Genomic DNA, 19,034 nt, shown 5'->3' with positions numbered 1-19,034 from the left:
CTGTGAAAGTAACTCCCAAGTCACTGTCAGATCTCTATCCGCACAGAAAGCCTGTAATGCATCCAGGTGTCTCTGTAATCCCTCCGAAGATTCTGAGATTAGAACAATATCATCAGCATATAACAAGATGGATATCAACACCCCTGCCAGGCATGCCCCATGGGCCTCCCAATCTGTCTACATAATCAGAGACTGCATCAATGTACAGTTCAAAGAGGGTGGGCGATAGCGGGCATCCGTGCTTCACCCCTATCGTGCTGGTCAGCCTATTACAAAGCATATATCCCCCACTGCATATCCTTGGGTACCTCAATGTCATGCAATCTGTGCATAAGCTTGGCACGTGGTACGGTATTGAAGGTTTTGTGGAAGTCCACAAAGCAGCAGTATATCCTTCTCTTCTGTGCTCTGCCCTCTTCAATAAGTGCCCAAAGTGTCAGTCTATGATCCAAGGTAGTAAATCCTCTCCTGAAACCAGCCTATACATGTGCTCGATGACCATGCCTCTCTGCCCATATAAGTTGGCCAAGTAATGACTAATCATGATCATCCTGTAGTTGCCTGGTACCATGGGGTCCCCACTCTTAAAGAGTGGTACAATGATATGCTCTATCCAGCTTGTCGGGAAACCCTCACAAATGGCACGATTAAACACATGTACGATGAGCGGAGCCAAAGTGTCTCGTGCATATGAGAAGTGCTCTCCAACTAGCCCATCATGATCTTGTGCCTTTCCATTCTGTAACCTATCTATCGCATCTATCACCATCCGCATAGTAAAAAAGGTGTTGCTAGCCGGTCTAGCTCCTAGTGGGGGGCTGTCCTGGTGCATTAAATAGCTCTCTAGCATAAGTATGCCATGCCTCAGCTGCAGTAATCGGAGAGAGTGAGAAGAGCAGACAGTATTGGGTCCTGAATACCCTTTGTAGGGCCCCCACCATGAATGGTGTATTTGCGTGTATTTGCTTTATTAGAATGATGCAAATCAGAAAATGAAGACTGAAACTTGACCTTCTTGGCTGAGGTAAAATCCCTGCCCTTGACCTTCAGCTTTCACCCTTGCGTTAGCTTCTTCCTTAGCTGTCTGGGCCCTTGAGATGCTTCAGCACTTTGTGAATGATGAGATGATCCCATCGTTTTCTTGGCTGGTGGCTGAGATGATCCCATCGTTTTCTTGGCTGGGCCCTTGAGATGCTTCAGCACTTTGTGAATGATGAGATGATCCCATCGTTTTCTTGGCTGGGTTTATATACCCTTCTCTAGCCCTGGTCAGCCCCAGCAGACTGAAGTCAGCCAGCAGCATAAAATGCTCACGACCAGCAAAATAGCCATAAATGCCTTTTAAATGTTTTCACACTATGCAAGTGGGCTGGCCACTCTGCGCATGGACTGCTGGGCATAGGACTGGCCGGCAGCCCCTTCCAGCCTGGTGGGCACAGCTGGGGCCCTCCTGGCCCCTTGGGGGTGGTTCTACACCTCCCCCATGCCCACACTAATAATCTTGGGGTAGCCCTATGGGCTGGCCCTATCGCTACATGCAAAACCTACATGCCTACACAGAGGTCTGGCATCCATTAGCAAGCCAGATACACAGAACATCTGACATCATTCCAGAGGGAGACTCAGTGCGGACTGGCACTGCTTCATGTGCAAAACAATGCACACCTGACCTTGGACGTATAGAGTGGTACCCTCGCTTACTCCTCTCGGACTGGGCTCACATGGGACCAGTTTCCACTGCAAGTCTTGCACCTTCTTATTCAGATATGTCCATGTGGCATCCAAGTGCAGGATGCATGTGACATTCCCTTCTGCTTAACTTGACGGAAGCTGCATAGCCTCCAAATACTCCGTCAATAAAGCGGAGTAGTCGTCGAAGAACTCTTTGTCAAGCCATACCGCTTCGTGGGTCCCTCGGTCCTGAAACTTTGTGAGGAACTATCTTTGTCTTCGGCGTGAGCCGTGCTTGAAGCGGTGCAAAAAGATTTGTTCTGGAACCATCATTTCAGCTTCATCAATGATATCCGGTTCCGCTTTGTCTTTCACTTCTGAAGGGATTGGACCTGCATACGGTTTTAGCCAACTGACATGGAAACCTCGTTAATCTTTCTCTAGATGGGAAAAGGCCCGAAGCTCTTGAATGATAGCTTTGGGCACAGCTTGCGCACTTGTTTCATGATCCGAAGATAAACCCAATCTCCTTCGGAGAACTTCATATCCCTTCGGTCTTTGTTGGCCTGTCGAGTGTAGGCCTCCTATGCTTTAGCCAACCTGTCATTCACTGACTCCAAAACCTCCTGGTAAGACTCCGTCATTCTGTTCGCTTTAGGTACTGAAGACGAGGTTTTGGACAATAGTGACTGGAATGGTCTTCCAAACACTGCTTCATATGGAGTCCTGCCAATAGCTGAAGAAAAGGAATCATTCAAAACAACTTGAACTAAAGGCAAATACGATTCCCACTTACCTTGTTGATCGTGGACATAACACTTTAGCACATCAAAGGCCAACTGGTTGTAGATTTCTGTCTGGCCATCAGTTTGTGGGTGAAATGCACTGGAAAAATTCAATTTAGTATCAAAGTTATCAAACAATGCCCTCCAAAAATGACAGGAAAACTTGGCATCTCGGTCTGACAGTATGGTCCTAGGGATCCCGTCAATCGGGTACCAATGCCGAGTGAACAAATGGGCAACATCCTCGGCGGTCACATTGGCCCTGCAAGGAATAAGCATAACAAATTTGCTAAATCTATCAACAATAGTCAAGCAATGAGTATTACGCTTACCTGGGATGGTAGGCAGATTCATGACAAAATCCATCGATATATCTTGGAAAGGTTCTTTGGGAATATGTAAGGGTTGTAATAACCCTATCTTCTTTCCATGAGGAGCTTTCACTTTTTTGACAAATGTCACATTATTACACATGTGCAAACACATCTCGCCTCATTCTTGGCTAATAATATTGCCTTTCTAACTTCTCCAGCATCGAATTCATGCCCTGATGACCACCAATGATGGCGTCATGGGCATCATGGAGAAGAGCTGCCCTGAATGCCTTCATGACACAAAGGTGGCCTTTGTAGAAAAGCCAACCATCGCGTATCAAAAAGTGGCATGGTCCTATGGCATCCAATGCCTGTTTCATTGTGTACCAAATTCCTCGAAATCCGGGTACATGTGCTACATGTCATCTAGTCCCGTACCAGCGAGGTCGAGTCTAGTGGTCTGAATCAAAGTCACTTATTCCTTCCTGCTCAAAGCATTGGCCACTGGGTTGGCCTTTCCTGGAAGGTACTCGATGATACCGCCAAATTGCTGGAAGATTTGGCTCCAACGGTGTTGTCGTCGGTCACTCCACTGTGCACTTGGCATTGTCTGAATCCAGCGTAATGCCTGATGGTCAGTGCGAACCTCAAATTCACGGCCATAAAGGAAATGTTTCCAATGTTTCAAGGCTTGAATGACTACGAGGAGTCCCTGATTGTAACTCAAGTAATTCTTTTCCACAGGCAGTAACTTACGAGACATGTAAGCTACTGGGGGATGGCCATTCTGTTGCTCGCATCGGTGATCACTTGGAACAGCTCGTCCCACGAGGCAAGCGCTGGACAAGGTGCTTTTGACAAAGCCATCTTGAGGTTCTTGAATGCCTCCAATGCTCGTGAAATCATTCGAATCCATTGCCTTCTAGTCTTGACACTCTTTAGCAGATTGGTGAGATCTGTTGAGAGGCCTTTTATGGCTGCCAACATGCCGATGGAAGAAGGTGTTCAATTGAGACATCGGTATATTACAGTATACTGATGCTATGCTTTTTTCTATGTATATACTGACGTTGTTCTTTTTTTGCATTACTCTCATCTTGTCCTTCTCAACAAGTGGACTATTTTGTGTACGTGAAGAGCAGTAAAGACATCATCAAGGGATGCCCTTGAGCCTGAAATTGAGGCTTGGCTAAATGAGAGGGTGCCTTGCTCTTGCAAGCATCAAATTCGATGGGAGTGTCATGTGGGGTTAGGACACCTCCAATCTTATGATGAGTTGCCATTGGCTACTCTTGGACTACCAAACATTGGTCACACTCCTTCGTCAGTGAATCAATATAGTCAATGTTGGTGCTTACATGCTTATTTCCATTTGCATGTATTGGCAAGCTACACATTCATATAACATGATTCAGGATGAGAAGGAAGGAGCTAGCCCTAGTACTCCCCATAGCGCACCAGACCCTTGCATGCAAAACAAAAGATATACATGAGCTACAGGGCAGGATAGGTAAGGACAAGGATAGACATCGGAGGCAAGAGATTCACATATGTAGTTTGATCATGATGAGGCAATAGAGTCCTTGGTCCCATCGCGGATGAGGGCATGATAAATAAAATTTTAGACTCATGATACAACATGCTCACGTGACATCCAATCCAAAGAGCTTACTTTTGGATTTACATTCAACACCCTTGTATGATGGTGCATCGATATCCAAGTTGAAGGCTTGCCTTTTCCTTCTAAATTTGCAAGCAATGTATGGCTGGTTTGACACTAGTGTCTCAAAGTTATTGGGGTTGATCCCATTCCATCAACATATATTTATGGCATATCCAAAGTAATCTTGTTTGTTTCAAGTTGATGACCTTCTTGTTGGATGGATTGATATTATTATGGATTGATACTACTTGTATGCAATCAAGGATATCAATGGAACTGGATTGTTACATGGAACATGTTGGCACTTTTGAAACGAGGTGAACATTTGTGGTGTATAGAATTCATGGAACTGTGAAAAAGCTAAAAGGACATAGAAAAGGCCCACATGCTGTTGCAGCATTAGCTCATGTTGTTAAACAAAATGCAATGCCATAGCCTCATGTCCAACAAAAATTGACAGATGGATCTCAAGTGTGTGAAATTCATCTTTCCCTTAAGAGTGACAAAGAAGGTTTTACTGGAGACTCTAAACAAAATATTAGAGGATGAGAAACGTTTATCAATTGGCATATCTACCTTCTATAAAATTTGGCAATCACATTTTATGAATGTGAAAATACCATCAAAGTAGCGAATGTCGAAGTGCAAAATCTATGACGAATTCAAAAGTGCAATTAAAGAAACTAAATGTGAGGTTCTTTGAGAAAAGTATATAAAAAGGAGGGCAATTCATTTATGTCACGTGCAAGATGCTAGGATGCTATATGCTTATTAGAGGCATGAAGAAATATCTGATATGAATAATTACATGTGTATCAGCATCGATGGGATGGATCAAAAAGCGACAACTTTGCCAAGGTATAAACGCACTCCACCTTCAATGGAGGGTAAGCGTGGACTAAAGACACACTTATGCGGTGTATCACCATCGATGGGATGGATCAAAAAGCGACAACTTTGCCAAGGTATAAACGCACTCCACCTTCAATGGAGGGTAAGCGTGGACTAAAGACACACTTATGCGGTGTATTAGTGGCTATCCTAGAGAGAATTATAGACTGAAGAAATGTATAGAGCCGCATTTCAAGACAAAGAAGATTCTTTAGTAGGCCTTACAAACCCACACCACTTCAACATTCAATTTGAAAAATGGGGAACCAATGATGCAATGGAAATATTACTCCATAGATGGAGATGATCATTGGAGCAAGCCATATGCTTTATTTTAGAAGACACCATCATTAGAAGAATGCAAGCTTACTTTGATTCCAAGCAAAGAGAGAAGGTTCTAGTAGGAGATATTGATCTTGTGTATGTCAGCACCAAAGAGTAGGTGGCTGGTATCTTTACAAAGGCATTGGATACATGGAAGCTTCATAGGTTCAGAGGCTTACTTGGTTTGCTAGAATTGGATTTGAGCTTGAGGGGGGGTGTTGAGATATCAACCTCAACATCACGTGACGCCTAGGTGATTGTCATTTATCTCACCGACATGGTTGGTTGTGGCTATTACATCGCCACTGAATAACAATTGTATGGTAGCTACTCTTGTGTGTGGCAGTTGTGGCGGAGTTAGGTTGCCACATATGTATGGTTTGGGTTCCACTATGTACCCGAACTCTAGGGTTAGAGATATTGTGTATACCCTTCTTTAATGTATTGTTGTTGTGTGGCTTTTGCAAGAAAGAAGAAGAAAGCTTTAGCCTCCACCTCTTGTGTCTTCTCCCTTGTGTTGTTGTGAAGATAGTTGTAACCAAGACTCCTCCCTCTCTCCCACTTTCATTTTAATAAAAGGCCTTTTAGATTCTCTTGGCTCAATTGGAGCATCTATTGATGATGAGGATTTAGTGTCAATGACCTTGAATGGTATTGGGAAGGATTGCGCACAATTCCTAACATCCATTGGAGTCTATAGACTTTTCGTGATTTTTAGGAACTTGTTTCTCTCTTGTTGAGTGAAGAGAGAAGGAATGGTGGTTCAACCACATGAAGTTCTCAAGGATCTACATTCTACTCAAATTTAGGTAGAGGTACAGGTAAAGGAAGAGGCCGTTTTGGTGGCCGTACAGGAAATCAGAATCAATAGCAACAATAGGAAAACTAGTTCTATGGAGGGGGACGTGGTAACTCTAGAGGTAGGGGGAGCCAAAGAGGACGTGGTTCATGGAAAAGGAATCAACAGGTAGATAGCAACATAGAGTGTTATTATTGTGGAAATCCTGGACATAAAGAGAAGACCTACTAGAAAAATCAAAATGATAGCACGATTGGGAAGTTGCAGCAAAGCAACTATGCATGATCCAATAGGTGGGGTGATGACCGAAATGAGCACTTTTTGTGATGTAGCACATGGTTAACTCTATGATAGAAAATGCTACAAATTGTAAAAATTCTGATCTTGTTGATTCAACTGCTTCTAACCACATGAAAAGCCATGGTGAGTGGTTTAGTGATGTCAAAATTTTGGAAAAGCTAGGTTATGTTGAAACATGTGATGATATCGCACATCCAATTGCATAGGTAAGGTGCCATTAGCTATGCAAGATGGCAGAACAAAGTACTTATCAGATGTACTTCATGTTCCTAATATCACCAAGAACTTAGTTTCAATTGGCCAAATGGTTGAGCAAGGTTTGCACATCAAATTCAACCCTAATGGATGATTTGTTGAGGATCTAAAAAATCAATGCCACTCGATTGCAAAAGGAAATAGAAATGATAATATCCTAGAGCTTAATGCTGCTATGTTTTCACATGGAAGAGGTTTCATTTTGTAAATATTAAAATATGACATAAGTACATTGGGCACATGAATATACAAAAGCTAAAAACTATGCAAACAAAGAGAATTGTTATAGGTTTTTCTAAATTCAAAGTAGATGGAATGCAAAAGTTATGTGAAGCATGCCAAATGGGCAAGCAGGTGAGACATGGATTTCCACATAATGCTAAAGTAAGCAACAAAGATTTGAAAGTGATTCACTTATATGTGTGGATAACCAAAGCTGCTTCTATTGGTGGATTCCACTATTATGTGAGATTTATTGATGATCATACTAGGAAGGTGTGGGTCAACTTTATGAAGCATAAAAGTGAAGGATCGTTATATATAGATACCCTATTTTTAAACAAATAAATAAACTATTATAGAAATTTACTTCTCATAAACCAATGCAAAAGCAATTGAACATTGCACGAAGTCTTTAAACCAAAGAACAAAGTGGAGCAAAGACAAATAGAAATTAGTTTTAAGAGAGTAAATCCATTGTTCAATTGAATATTGATACATTATTTCCCCTCCAAATTTACGATCGATTCCCCTTCACCACGCTCACGCTTCTCTCCTCTATTCTTCTCATTCCCCTCCCCCTTACGATCACGTAGTGACTTGGATAGAATCCGAGGACGGTGTCCGTGACAACACCGCGTAGCTGCAAGTCAATCAGCTCCCACAAGGAAGTAGCTTGGAGGATGAGCTCTCTGAAGCGGCTTGGTTGAAGATCCCCACGACATGTTGGTCTCCGTCGAAGAAGACTTAACAAATTTTGGCACCGTTGCCGGGGACCTCCCTTCAAAAGGTCTGTGTATAAAAGCCAAGGCATTTGACTTGGTCTTCATTCTTCCATTCATTCTTTGGCTTGAGTTGGAATAGAGAACAGCTTCCTTCACTCGTGTGTTGTTGTCTTGTTTTCCTTTCCTTTACTCTTGTTTGTTGCTACACATACGATCCCCTTCACCACGCTCACGCTTCTCTCCTCTATTCTTCTCATTCCCCTCCCCCTTACGATCGCGTAGTGACTTGGATAGAATCCGAGGACGGTTGACCACCGCGCAGCTGCAAGTCAATTAGCTCCCACAAGGAAGTAGCTTGGAGGATGAGCTCTCTGAAGAAAAATTTGTTACGTCTTCTTCGACGGAGACCAATGTGTCGTGGGGATCTTCAACCAAGCTGCTTCAGAGAGCTCATCCTCCAAGCTACTTCCTTGTGGGAGCTGATTGACTTGCAGCTACGCGGTGTTGTCACGGACACCGTCCTCGGATTCTATCCAAGTCACTACGCGATCGTAAGGGGGAGGGGAATGAGAAGAATAGAGGAGACAAGCGTGAGCGTGGTGAAGGGGAATCGATCGTATGCATAGCAACAAACAAGAGCAAAGGAAAGGAAAACAAGACAACAACACACGAGTGAAGGAAGCTGTTCTCTATTCCAACTCAAGCCAAAGAATGAATGGAAATATGGGCAACATTATCTCACCTTTTAGTTGGTCCCAAATAAGAATCTCACTCTAACTTCAATCATTTGGATCATGGGAATTCTAAGACAAAATGATGTAAAATTGTAAGAGCATTGGCTATGATATTTTCTTGTCTAGGTTCATATCGGATCTTAAAGTCATATCCTTAAAACTAATGCATTCCATCTTCTTTGCGGAGTATTCAAATCAATTTGGAATAAAAATTTACTTTATACTTTGATAATTGGTCAATTAATCAAATCCTTGGCCCAATTAATGTTTTCATTTAATCATGGCATGTGCATAGGCTGAGGGGCCCTTAGGTAGGTGCCTGATGGAACCCAATTATAGGGGTGACCAAAACTGACTAACCAGTTGGCCGGCAGGCTGGCTGACTTTTTCTTGGACCACGCCTTCTAAACAGGGGGTCAATTTTGATCTTGCTGTCTGGCTCATTTTGGGGCTGGTCTGCCCTCCTCAGGGCAGACCAGCATCTGACTGGAGGAAGAGGTATTGAGAAGGAAGAAGGCCTTAATAGGAGGAGAAAGAGGGTTTTGTTATCTGAATTAGTGGCTGCAAAACAGACCAAGGTTTTGTGTGAGTTATTTGGAGAGTTTTTGAGGGTGAAATATTCAGGAACAGGAGAGCTGAACTGAGACTAAAGAGGGCTGGACAGAAATTACAGTTTTGTGCATTCACCACCCAATTGATAACTGTGATCGCAAGGTGCAATTGAACACGAATTTCACACAATTCTGTCCGACAGAATAGTTACACCATTTTCAACCTTTACTATAATTAAGTGCTCCTGTCGGAATCACGTCCAACCATTTATTCACAATTTCCTTCTGCAGGCCGTTTTGAGGCACCCATCCCGGTCGTCCGACTCTCCTGCCCTATTGGTGTCCGTCTGAGTCAACAGAAAATATCAAAACGACGCATCACGATTCCAGGAATTCACAAAAGAGCTCCGCCAGTCGGAATCAAAAGGGGAAAATCATGATTCCTCCATCGCGATTTTATTTCTGCTTGTATATACGACTATCGAATGCGCTTCTGGCCAACACGACAGGCGACTCGTTTCCGTATGTCCCCTTATGCATTCATCCAAAATTTTCCGAGGGGAAATTAAAAGTGGCGTCACGATCCATCTCTACTTCAGAAATTGCCCTTTCTCACTGTCGCGATTGCATTTCGATGCATCCCTTCTGCTTCTTGATATTCGAAATTCAGGTAACTGACAGGCATCGACATTTATCTTGATTGCAAGACATTTGTCTCATCTGCACGTCGATTTACTTTTCCAGGCATCTGCCCCACCATATCACGACTGCATCCTTGGTTCCAGGGTCGTCACGATTCAAGAGAACCGTAAACTGTGCTCTAATACCACTAAGACCACTCTCTGCACCAATTACACACATTACAGACTTTTTTTTTTCTCATTTCAATACATTCTGATCATTCTCTGTTCAATCTGCAGTACGATTCACTCTTTCTTTTTGTTTCCTGCCCATGCAAGCATTCAAGGTGACACCGACACCCAACTAGGATCCAGGGCAACCTGCTCTCCAGATCCCCCCTTTCGGGTTTGTATTAATTGCAAGAGTTCCAAAAGTACAAGAGAGTTTATGTTGTAGCAGTACTAAGGAGTCACCCTAGATATGGCCTTCCGTGTTCACCGTGCACATAGACCTCACTCGCCCCCACGCCGCACCACTACTCGACAGCTATTGGTAGAAGAGATCTTTTCTGCTCACCATGCTACTTTGGCACCAGATCTGCATGATACACTTGGATCTACACCTTGGTTCTTTTAATGTACACTACTCTGTATACAAATAGCAGCAATAGGTGGACAAGGGTTTTAGTATGCCCTTGCCCCCTTTATCATTTTAATTTTTCAAATTTAGCCCCTTGTGGCTTGTATGAGATATTTTGATGTGTCCCTTTGTTGCATAGCCCCACGAGGGCTTTTGTCAACATTAATAAATCTTTGTTTCTTTCTTTCTCTTGGTCACCTTCGAGCCTCTTCACACCGACTACATATCGAGAGTGGCCGAGCAAAGGGTATCCACACCAAGAGGGTCGCATCTACACTCTTTGTGATCTACAGGAGATCAAGTCAGAGGAGCACTTTGCTTTTAGGCCTACTTTCACACCAACAATAGGAGCAGATATGTTGTCCGAGGTCGCTATCACAGCATGTTTTGTGATTGATTTGACCTCTCCCACGGCTCCATCGCTACCCCTATCAGCGATGCCTTGCATTATTCCCGCACGAGATGACTCAACATCGAGATAGATCACTTTGATTACAGCAGCACCTCTAGGCAGCACAGCCAGATGCTACCCAAAGGCCTATCACGGATTTCTTCCAAACCCAAAATCTAGCACCACAGCCCACTGTTAGGCTCATATCTAACCTATCTCCCTAGAGCAGATAGCAAGGACACAGGTGCTGGCATCTATGTTATCCTCCCAGCACCTGTGGAACATGCTCCTGCTCTTTGCAGTATGTATGTGAGCGAGGGCGGTTTGTTGGAGAGACTATAATACCAACTCGTCTTGCAATTTCAAGATCTTTCTTCTGAGTTCCTTTCTTGGGAGCCATAGTCTGCAATAAAAAAATTAATACTTAAAATGTAGAAATTTTCAACTAACATGATAAAATGATACGCGAATTGTGGAAATCTATGCAAAATAAAGAGAAATTTACCAAAATAGACTCAAAATACAATTTTCAATTAAAAAATTGGCATGAAAGAGAACAAAACTAGGGAAATGTGCCAGCCCATTGTGCTGCCAATGATCTGCAGAAGATGGAAACGATTAACAGTAAATTCGATCTGAGGAAAAAACAGTCGCACCTATCTGCAGCGCACGATGTGCTAAGTGTCACAAAGAGCTATTGAGAATTCGCGAGCTGATTTGTGTCGAATCAAAAGGTAACAAGATGACTCTTTCAAATCAAATAAAATTATGCCCCAAACATTATTAACACTGAACAAAATTAACACCATTCCATATGTAAAGTACAACTATGTATATCATATGATAAAACACAAACTATACCCCAAACAATATTAACACCATTCTCTCTATATACACTAGAATTATATACCATTATAAATGTTTCAAGTCTACATGATTAGGCTAGTAGTATGCAAAGTGTATCACTTTATTTTAAACAATCTCACTAGTTTTTATGTAGTGAAGTTCATATAGATTCCATTCTCACTAAAGTACTTCCAACAGTTTCATGTAGCATTTTACTCAATGGGTGTTATAACCACCTTCCCCACAACTCTTCTAGTCTCCAAATATTTGAATGCTTCCTTCACTTCAAAAAATTTAAAGGCTCCTTTGGGATCGATGATAGGCTTCAATTTTTTGCTTTCGATGAGAGAAGCCAACTCGGTAAGGAAAGAACCACTTGATGTCGCGCTGTAAAATGTAGCTGGATGAGGGGGTGCATTATCTCCGATGGTAAGCACCTTCCCACCGTCTTTCACAACTCTCAGAGCTTTCTCAACTTCCCCTGCCCCTACAATCAAGCATTGATATCCCACCTTGACATTTAGCTTTGTATTCAACAAATTGTCAAGATAGATCAAAACACGAGACATGGCAACAATGCAAATAATGATACTTTAAATGAAGCACCAATCGATTCTACTCGACAGATGAGCAAATAGATGATGCATGTCGTTCGAAAATCCCTAAACAAAGGGGATTACAAGAAAAGGCCGGAAAACTAAGAGCAAATTAGTGTAAGGGTTTAAGAGGGGGTGGGGCTGCAAATTGAATATATATATTTTTACACACATATTCCATCACAATCAGGTCAAATAGCCTAATGATAAAAGTGAAGTTTCAATGAATAGAGGTTTTGGATTCAATGGGTTCAAATCCTTCCTTTTGAGAGTGGGTACATTAGTATATCAAGTACATAATGTGGATAATCTAGGATTAAAATAAATCAACCCAGGTAAAAAGTATTGATGTGTGCTTAACCTATGGGAAAACATAGGTTAAATAATGAGAGTGAACCAAAAACATAGGCAAATTAATAGGAATAAAATAGAGAGAGTGAATGCTGGAAAGGATAATCTAGGCTTAAAATAATGGGAAAACATAGGTTAACTAATGAGAGTGAACCAAAACATAGGCTAATAAATAGGAATAAAGTAGAGAGAGTGAATGTTGGAAAGGATAAAAAATAAATGAAAGATGTGGCACCAATTTTTCACCAATCACATCTGCAGATGCATTACCCACATTCATGCTTGTACTCTACAAACTATACTATGGTAAAGGAACTCAGAATCATCAAATTTAAGGTCCGCAAAGCAATAGTGTAGCAATGGGAGGTGAAATTTTTGTGGCTAAGTAGTGTAGCATACAATGAAATTGGTGGGAAAGCTTTTGGCTTACCAACTGTATCAAATACAAAATCGTATCGCTCCGGAAGCTCTGAGAAGTTCTGTTTGGTATAGTCGATAACAACATCTGCACCTAAGCTCTTCACAAAGGGCACCTTTCCTGTGCTTGTAGTGGTGGCAACAATTGATGCACCATGCAACTCTTTGGCCAACTGCACACACATTAGCAAATTGCCACATGAGGAAAACATCACATGAGCTTATGATGTAGTAATCTTGTCTTAAACTTCTTGTGGTCGCTGCACCTAATTATCATCTAACGCTTTTGAAAGAGGTGGGTTGTAGTTTTCTGTATACACACTAATCGTTTTATCTTGTAGTCTTCTGTATACAAACGTAGTGTTAAGAATACAAGCAAAATACATCTCTCATTACCTGGATTGCCAAAGTGCCTACTCCCCCTGCACCTCCAATCACAAGAACTGTTTGGCCAGCCTCAAAATTAGCCCTTTTGAATCCTTCTCGTGCAGTGATGAGTGCTAGAGGTAAACTGGCCGCCTCTGCAAACGTTAAATTGGTGGGTTTCAAGGCCAGTAGCTTTTCTGGCGCTGCTGTATACTGCGTCAAGGAGCCTATCTGGGGTGCTTGGCTAATATCCTCTATCAAGATCCCGTATACCTCGTCCCCTTCCTTGAATTGCTTCACATCGCTTCCCACTTTTACTACGATTCCTGCAACGTCAAACCCAGGAACAATCTGCCCACAAAATTGCTTCAATGATCAGCACCTAAACCATCGCCTTGCAAAATCCACAAATTCAAGGAAAACCCACGAACAATCTGTTGCTTCAACCAGAAAGACTCACGATCCATAGTATAAGGAAAACTTGTAGCTGGACAATCAAGGGCAAAAGCGATTACAGGAAATCCGGGATCTGCATGTTTCAATAAACCGTGTCTCCGTATGTAGTCGATGGGATTGAGAGCTGCAGCTAAAACCTTCACAAGGACTTCATGTGTAGCAATTTCAGGCACCGGAAGGTCTCCGAATTGGAGCACATCCACTGCTCCATACGCGTTGTAGAACCAAGCCTTTTGGAGGGCAGCCATAGCCTTTGGTATGCAGAAAAGTGGAGCTGATAAGGGACAAGACAGAGTTACCCTTAAATAAAACTAGCCGAGAAGTCACACTTGGCACTGGAGTTCTTCGGCTTTCTTAAGCAGCTCGCCATGTTTTTCTCTCTCTCTCTAAAACTCTATAAGCTTTTTCCAACTTTTGAAGTCAAAATCTCGAGCACCAGAAGTTTTGACGAAGCGTATGAAATCCATACTCCATCCTAGTCAAATTTTGACTCGTCAAAATTTGACAGTGCACCACGTAAGAAAGAAGTAACATGACCCGAGTATTTACGTCTGTATTGGGGGGTACCTGCATAAGAAATACAAATTAGTTTTAGAAACAAAGAAAACTTAAGATTGACTAATAAGTTAGTTGACAAAGAAAACTTATATTGACTAATATAACTTATTAAGATACTTACTACTGGGACGGATGGGTGTATGCACACGCCTAAGAAAGCGGAAGACAAATTCACCATGCGAGAACCTCTTTAAAACACTTGCCAGCCCACACGCTCGGTAAACCCAAGAAACCTGACAGTTAATCTGAACGGGCTTGTTGGTCCTTCCACTCTCCGAGGAAAAATGCCATAAAATCCAAGGCAGTCCTCTATGGGGCTAACGATCATAAGGCTCACTATAAAAAATGAATCTGGAAGATGTCTGTAAAAAGGAGAATTATTATTTCACCAAGTATTTAAACTCCAAATCACATTCACTTTTTAATAAAAAATAGCAAGAAAACTATCAACATATATACCCATAATAGCTAGCTAGCTAGCTCCAATAGTTCCACCAGCATAGCATCTGTGGAGTATGCCTCGCATATACCCACAAAGGATCTATGTGGGTGGAGTATGCCTGGCATATACCCACAAAGGATCTCATGTCAAACGCAGTCTGTGGTACTTCCCAATTGACAATCTCGGCCACCTTGGCTAGATCAAGTCGGATTCCCTCGGCACTGATATAATGTATCCAAGGTAGTAAACCTCGAACAAATAAAATTCCGACTTCTTCTCATTGACGTAGAGCTCATTGCTTTCCAGTAACTTCAGGACTTTCTCCACATCAATGTCATGCTGCTCAACGGTAGCTGAAAATACTAGTGTGTCGTCCAAAAAAAATGAACACACTTTCCTATTAAGTCCCTGAACACACGCATCATCATGCGGTTGAATGTGGCTGGGGCGTTCGTCAAGCCAAAAGGCATGACAACAAATTCATAGAGGGCCTGTTCCGTACGGAAGGTTGTCTTGGGGATGCCCCCCTCAACAATCCTCACCTGGTGGTACCCACTCTTCAAGAACACCTTGGCCCCATTCAGCCTCTCAAGAATGTAATCTATTTGAGGCATCAGGAACTTACTCTTGATAGTCAGCTTATTGAGTGTACGATAATCGACACACAATCGAGAAGACCCATCTTTCTTCTTGACAAACAGGATCGGAGCTCCAAATGGTTACACACTGGGACGTATGAAGCCAGATTGCAACAGTTCTTGGAGTTGGTGGTCCAACTTTGATTCCATTGCCTTGGAAAGGCGGTATGGAAACTTGCTCGGGGGATCCGAGCCTGGGAGGAGTTCTATTTTGTGTTCCTCCGGTTTGAACGAGGGGAGCTGGGGAGGGAGATTGTCCCGAAGAAAAATCTTCTCGAACTTGGGTTGTGAATTTGGTACTTCTCTGAAGCCCTCGCCACCGTCTAGGCAGTCTGGATGTAAATCATCACTGTGTGCCTTTCTTGATTTCTCTTTCAGCCTGTAAATGGCTTATGAGAGGAAAGTTCGGGATTCGTGGCTCACACTTAATGTTCATAGACACATTCCGATTAATCACGAAAGTGTGCTTGTCCCACTTGATATCTGGCTGGAACTTGTGAAACCATTGAATGCCCAAAATTATGTCTGCTCTCACAAGAGGGGCAACCATGAAATCATGCACAAACTCTACGTCCTGAATGACTAACCTAGCACTCTGAGCTTCAAACTCGATGCTTGTTGTCATGCTTGTGCTTAATTCCTCAACTTTCTTGTCCACCGAAGTCAAGACGAAATGGGCTCGCCGAGCGGCCTATTCCGTGACCACATCCTCCGTACTGTCGCTGTCAAACAAGATGACGACTCGCTGGCCACCTATGTAGTCAAAGGTCCTGAGCAATTCATTGCGCTCATACTCTAGGTCATGGGCACCCTTCTGCTTATCTTCGAGCTCCCGGCTAACGATTGCACCAACCGAAGCACTGGGATTTGAAGAACTAGGAACTACAGCTAGGGTCTGTGTGGGAGCCAGGCTCACCACTGAAGTCGTGGAGGCTGGGGTGGTTGTCTCTGGAGTGGTAGTCTTCTTAGGGCACTCCCTAGAAGTGTGTCCTTTTGTATGACAAAAGAAGAACCTACCTTCCTTCTTGTACTGAGCTGTCTCCTCAGCACTCAATTTACCACCTGTCTTGCTTGCTTGAGCTTTCTGGTCTGGAGTTTGCCTTGGGAGTGGCAGGCTGGGAAGTCTTGGGCTTTCCGCCATTGTGCTTCATTTCAGCACTTTGCGCAAGCGAGAGTGCGTCTTCGAAGGTGGCTGGCCTAAACATACGCACCTCCCATTGGATTTGCGTGTCCAAGACATAAAGGAACTACCCTTTCTTGTCCTTGTCACATAAGCCCAACTGCAAACATAAGTTTCAAATCTTATTGGCAAACTGAAGGACTGCTTGTGCATTTTGACGCGCTCCCCTAAACTCATTTTCAAGTCGCTCAAAATAATGGGGCAGTAGAAACTGCTGCTGAAGGTCGAGGACCAATGTAACATGTGGAAGCTTCGGGGTCGAATCGGTCGTAACATGCGGAAGCTTCGGGGGAGATCGGTAACGTCAATGCTTAGAAATCGAGAGAGAGAGAGAGAGAGAGAGAGAGAGAGAGAGAGAGAGAGAGAGAGAGGGAGGGAGGGAGAAGAGGACACAGTATTGGGTCTTTAATACCCTCTGTAGAGAGAGAGAGAGAGAGAGGGAGAAGAGGACCCAGTATTGGGTCTTGAATACCCTCCCCCACCACGGATGGTGTATTTACTTTTATTAGAATGATGCAAAATCCGAAATAAAAGACTGAACCTGAACCTTCTTGGCTGAGGAGAATCCTCTGCCCTTGACCTTCAATCCTTCACCCTTTGCGTTAGCTTCTTCTTGGCTGTCCTGGCCCTTGAGTTAGCTCCAGCACCTTGTGAACTATGAGATAGATGGGACTGATTTATGCCTTGGGTATTTATACCCCCAAAAGATGCTGGTTGGCTGGTTACTTTTTCTCTCCACGACTTGTTAATTAGCATTAAATGCTGAAAAGTCCCACGTTTCACACCTAAATTGCTAGATTGGCCTGGCCGCCTTTGTGGGCTGCTGTCCAGGCTGCCCTATGGGCTAGCCAACTGGCTGGGCTGGCCCAAGGCAAGTCGGCTGCCTGGCCAAGCCCTCTTGGGCTGGCCGACAGCCTGCCCAGCCCCTCCTTGGCTGGTGGGCAAGGGCCATGGACCCCTTGGGGTGGCCTAAGGCCTAACCCCTGCCCAAACATGGTGTATAATTCCCTTTCTGGGGTAGCCCTAAGGGATACTCCCTTCTACATGCAACCTACACAGATGTTTGGCATCTGGCCACAGACCAAACACACAGAGCAACTGACATCATTCCAAAGGGAGACTCACAGCGTGGACTGGCACTGTTTCATGTGCAAGACAATGCACACCTGACCTTGGATGCATGTGCAGGACAATGCACACTTGACCTCGGACGAATGGAGTGGAACCGTGGCTGACTCGTCCCGGAGTGGGCTCACATGAGACCAGTTTTCCACCCCGGGTCTTGCACCTTCTTGTATAGATATGTCTACATGTGCACGTGACATCCCCTTCTGCTTAACTTGACGGAAGCTGCATATCCTCCAAATAATCCGTCAATAACGTTGGATAGTCGTTGAAGAACTCTTTGTCAAGCCATACCGCTTCGTGGGTCCCTCGGTCCTGAAACTTTGTGAGGAACTGTCTTTGCCTTCGGCCTGAGCCATGCTTGAAGCGGTGCATAAGGATCTGTTCTGGAACCATCACTTCAGCTTCATCAATGATATCTGGTTTCGATTCGTCTTTCACTTCTGAAGAGATCGGACCTGCATATGGTTTTAACCAACTGACATGGAACACATCGTGCATAGTTCAACTCGGAGGTAGCTTCAACTTCATTGAAACCGCGTTAATCTTTCTCTGGATAGCAAAAGGTCCGAAGCTCCTAAATAACAACTTTGGGCATCGCTTGCCCACTTGTTTCAACCTTTGCTTCATAATCCGAAGATACACCCAATCACCTTCCGAAAACTTCATATCCCTTTGGTCTTTGTGGGCCTGTCGAGTGTAGGCCTCCTGCTCTTTAGCCAACCTGTCTTTTACTGACTCCAAAATCTCCTAGTAAGACTCCGTCAATCTGTTCGCTTTAGGTACTAAAGACGAGGTTTTGGTCAATAACGACTAGAATGGTCTTCCAAACACTGCCTCATATGGAGTCCTACCAATAGTTGAAGAAAAAGAATCATTCAAAACAGCTTGAACTAAAGGCAAATATGATTCCCACTTACCTTGCTGATCGTGGACTTAACACTTTAGCACATCAAAGGCCAACTGGTTGTAGATTTCTGTCTGGCCATTCGTCTGTGGGTGAAATGCACTAGAAAAATTCAATTTAGTACCAAAGTTATCAAACAATGCCCTCCAAAAATGACTGGTAAACTTGGCATCTCGGTCTGACACTATGGTCCTAGGAATCCCGCCAATCGAATACCAATGCCGAATGAACAACTGGGCAATATCTTCGGTGGTCACATTGGCCCTGCAT

General features: G+C 43.4%; 2 protein-coding genes across 2 annotated transcripts; both read right to left on the bottom strand.

The window, feature by feature from the left end:
* Window positions 1-11,774: 11,774 nt before the first annotated feature.
* LOC147604232 (2-methylene-furan-3-one reductase-like) lies at window positions 11,775-14,361 on the bottom strand. Its single transcript, XM_086795571.1, has 4 exons — window positions 13,974-14,361; window positions 13,489-13,809; window positions 13,106-13,265; window positions 11,775-12,215 (listed from the first exon to the last, which is right to left on the bottom strand). The coding sequence occupies exons 1-4, from the start codon at window positions 14,160-14,162 to the stop codon at window positions 11,941-11,943; spliced, it is 945 nt and encodes a 314-aa protein (XP_086651697.1). The 5' UTR covers window positions 14,163-14,361; the 3' UTR covers window positions 11,775-11,940.
* A 117-nt stretch (window positions 14,362-14,478) lies between these two features.
* On the bottom strand, window positions 14,479-17,202 carry LOC147604231 (uncharacterized). The gene is made up of 2 exons (XM_086795567.1): window positions 14,932-17,202; window positions 14,479-14,834 (listed from the first exon to the last, which is right to left on the bottom strand). Exon 1 carries the CDS (start codon window positions 16,691-16,693, stop codon window positions 16,244-16,246), a length of 450 nt encoding a protein of 149 aa, XP_086651693.1. The 5' UTR covers window positions 16,694-17,202; the 3' UTR covers window positions 14,479-14,834; window positions 14,932-16,243.
* Between the last annotated feature and the right edge of the window lie 1,832 nt (window positions 17,203-19,034).

The sequence above is a fragment of the Cibotium barometz genome, chromosome 62, assembly GCF_041138505.1.
Source record: "Cibotium barometz isolate CiBa-2024 chromosome 62, ASM4113850v1, whole genome shotgun sequence".
NCBI lineage: Eukaryota > Viridiplantae > Streptophyta > Polypodiopsida > Cyatheales > Cibotiaceae > Cibotium > Cibotium barometz.
The sequence above is the reverse complement of the archived record's forward strand: the minus strand, read 5'-3'. Positions and strand labels throughout refer to the sequence as shown.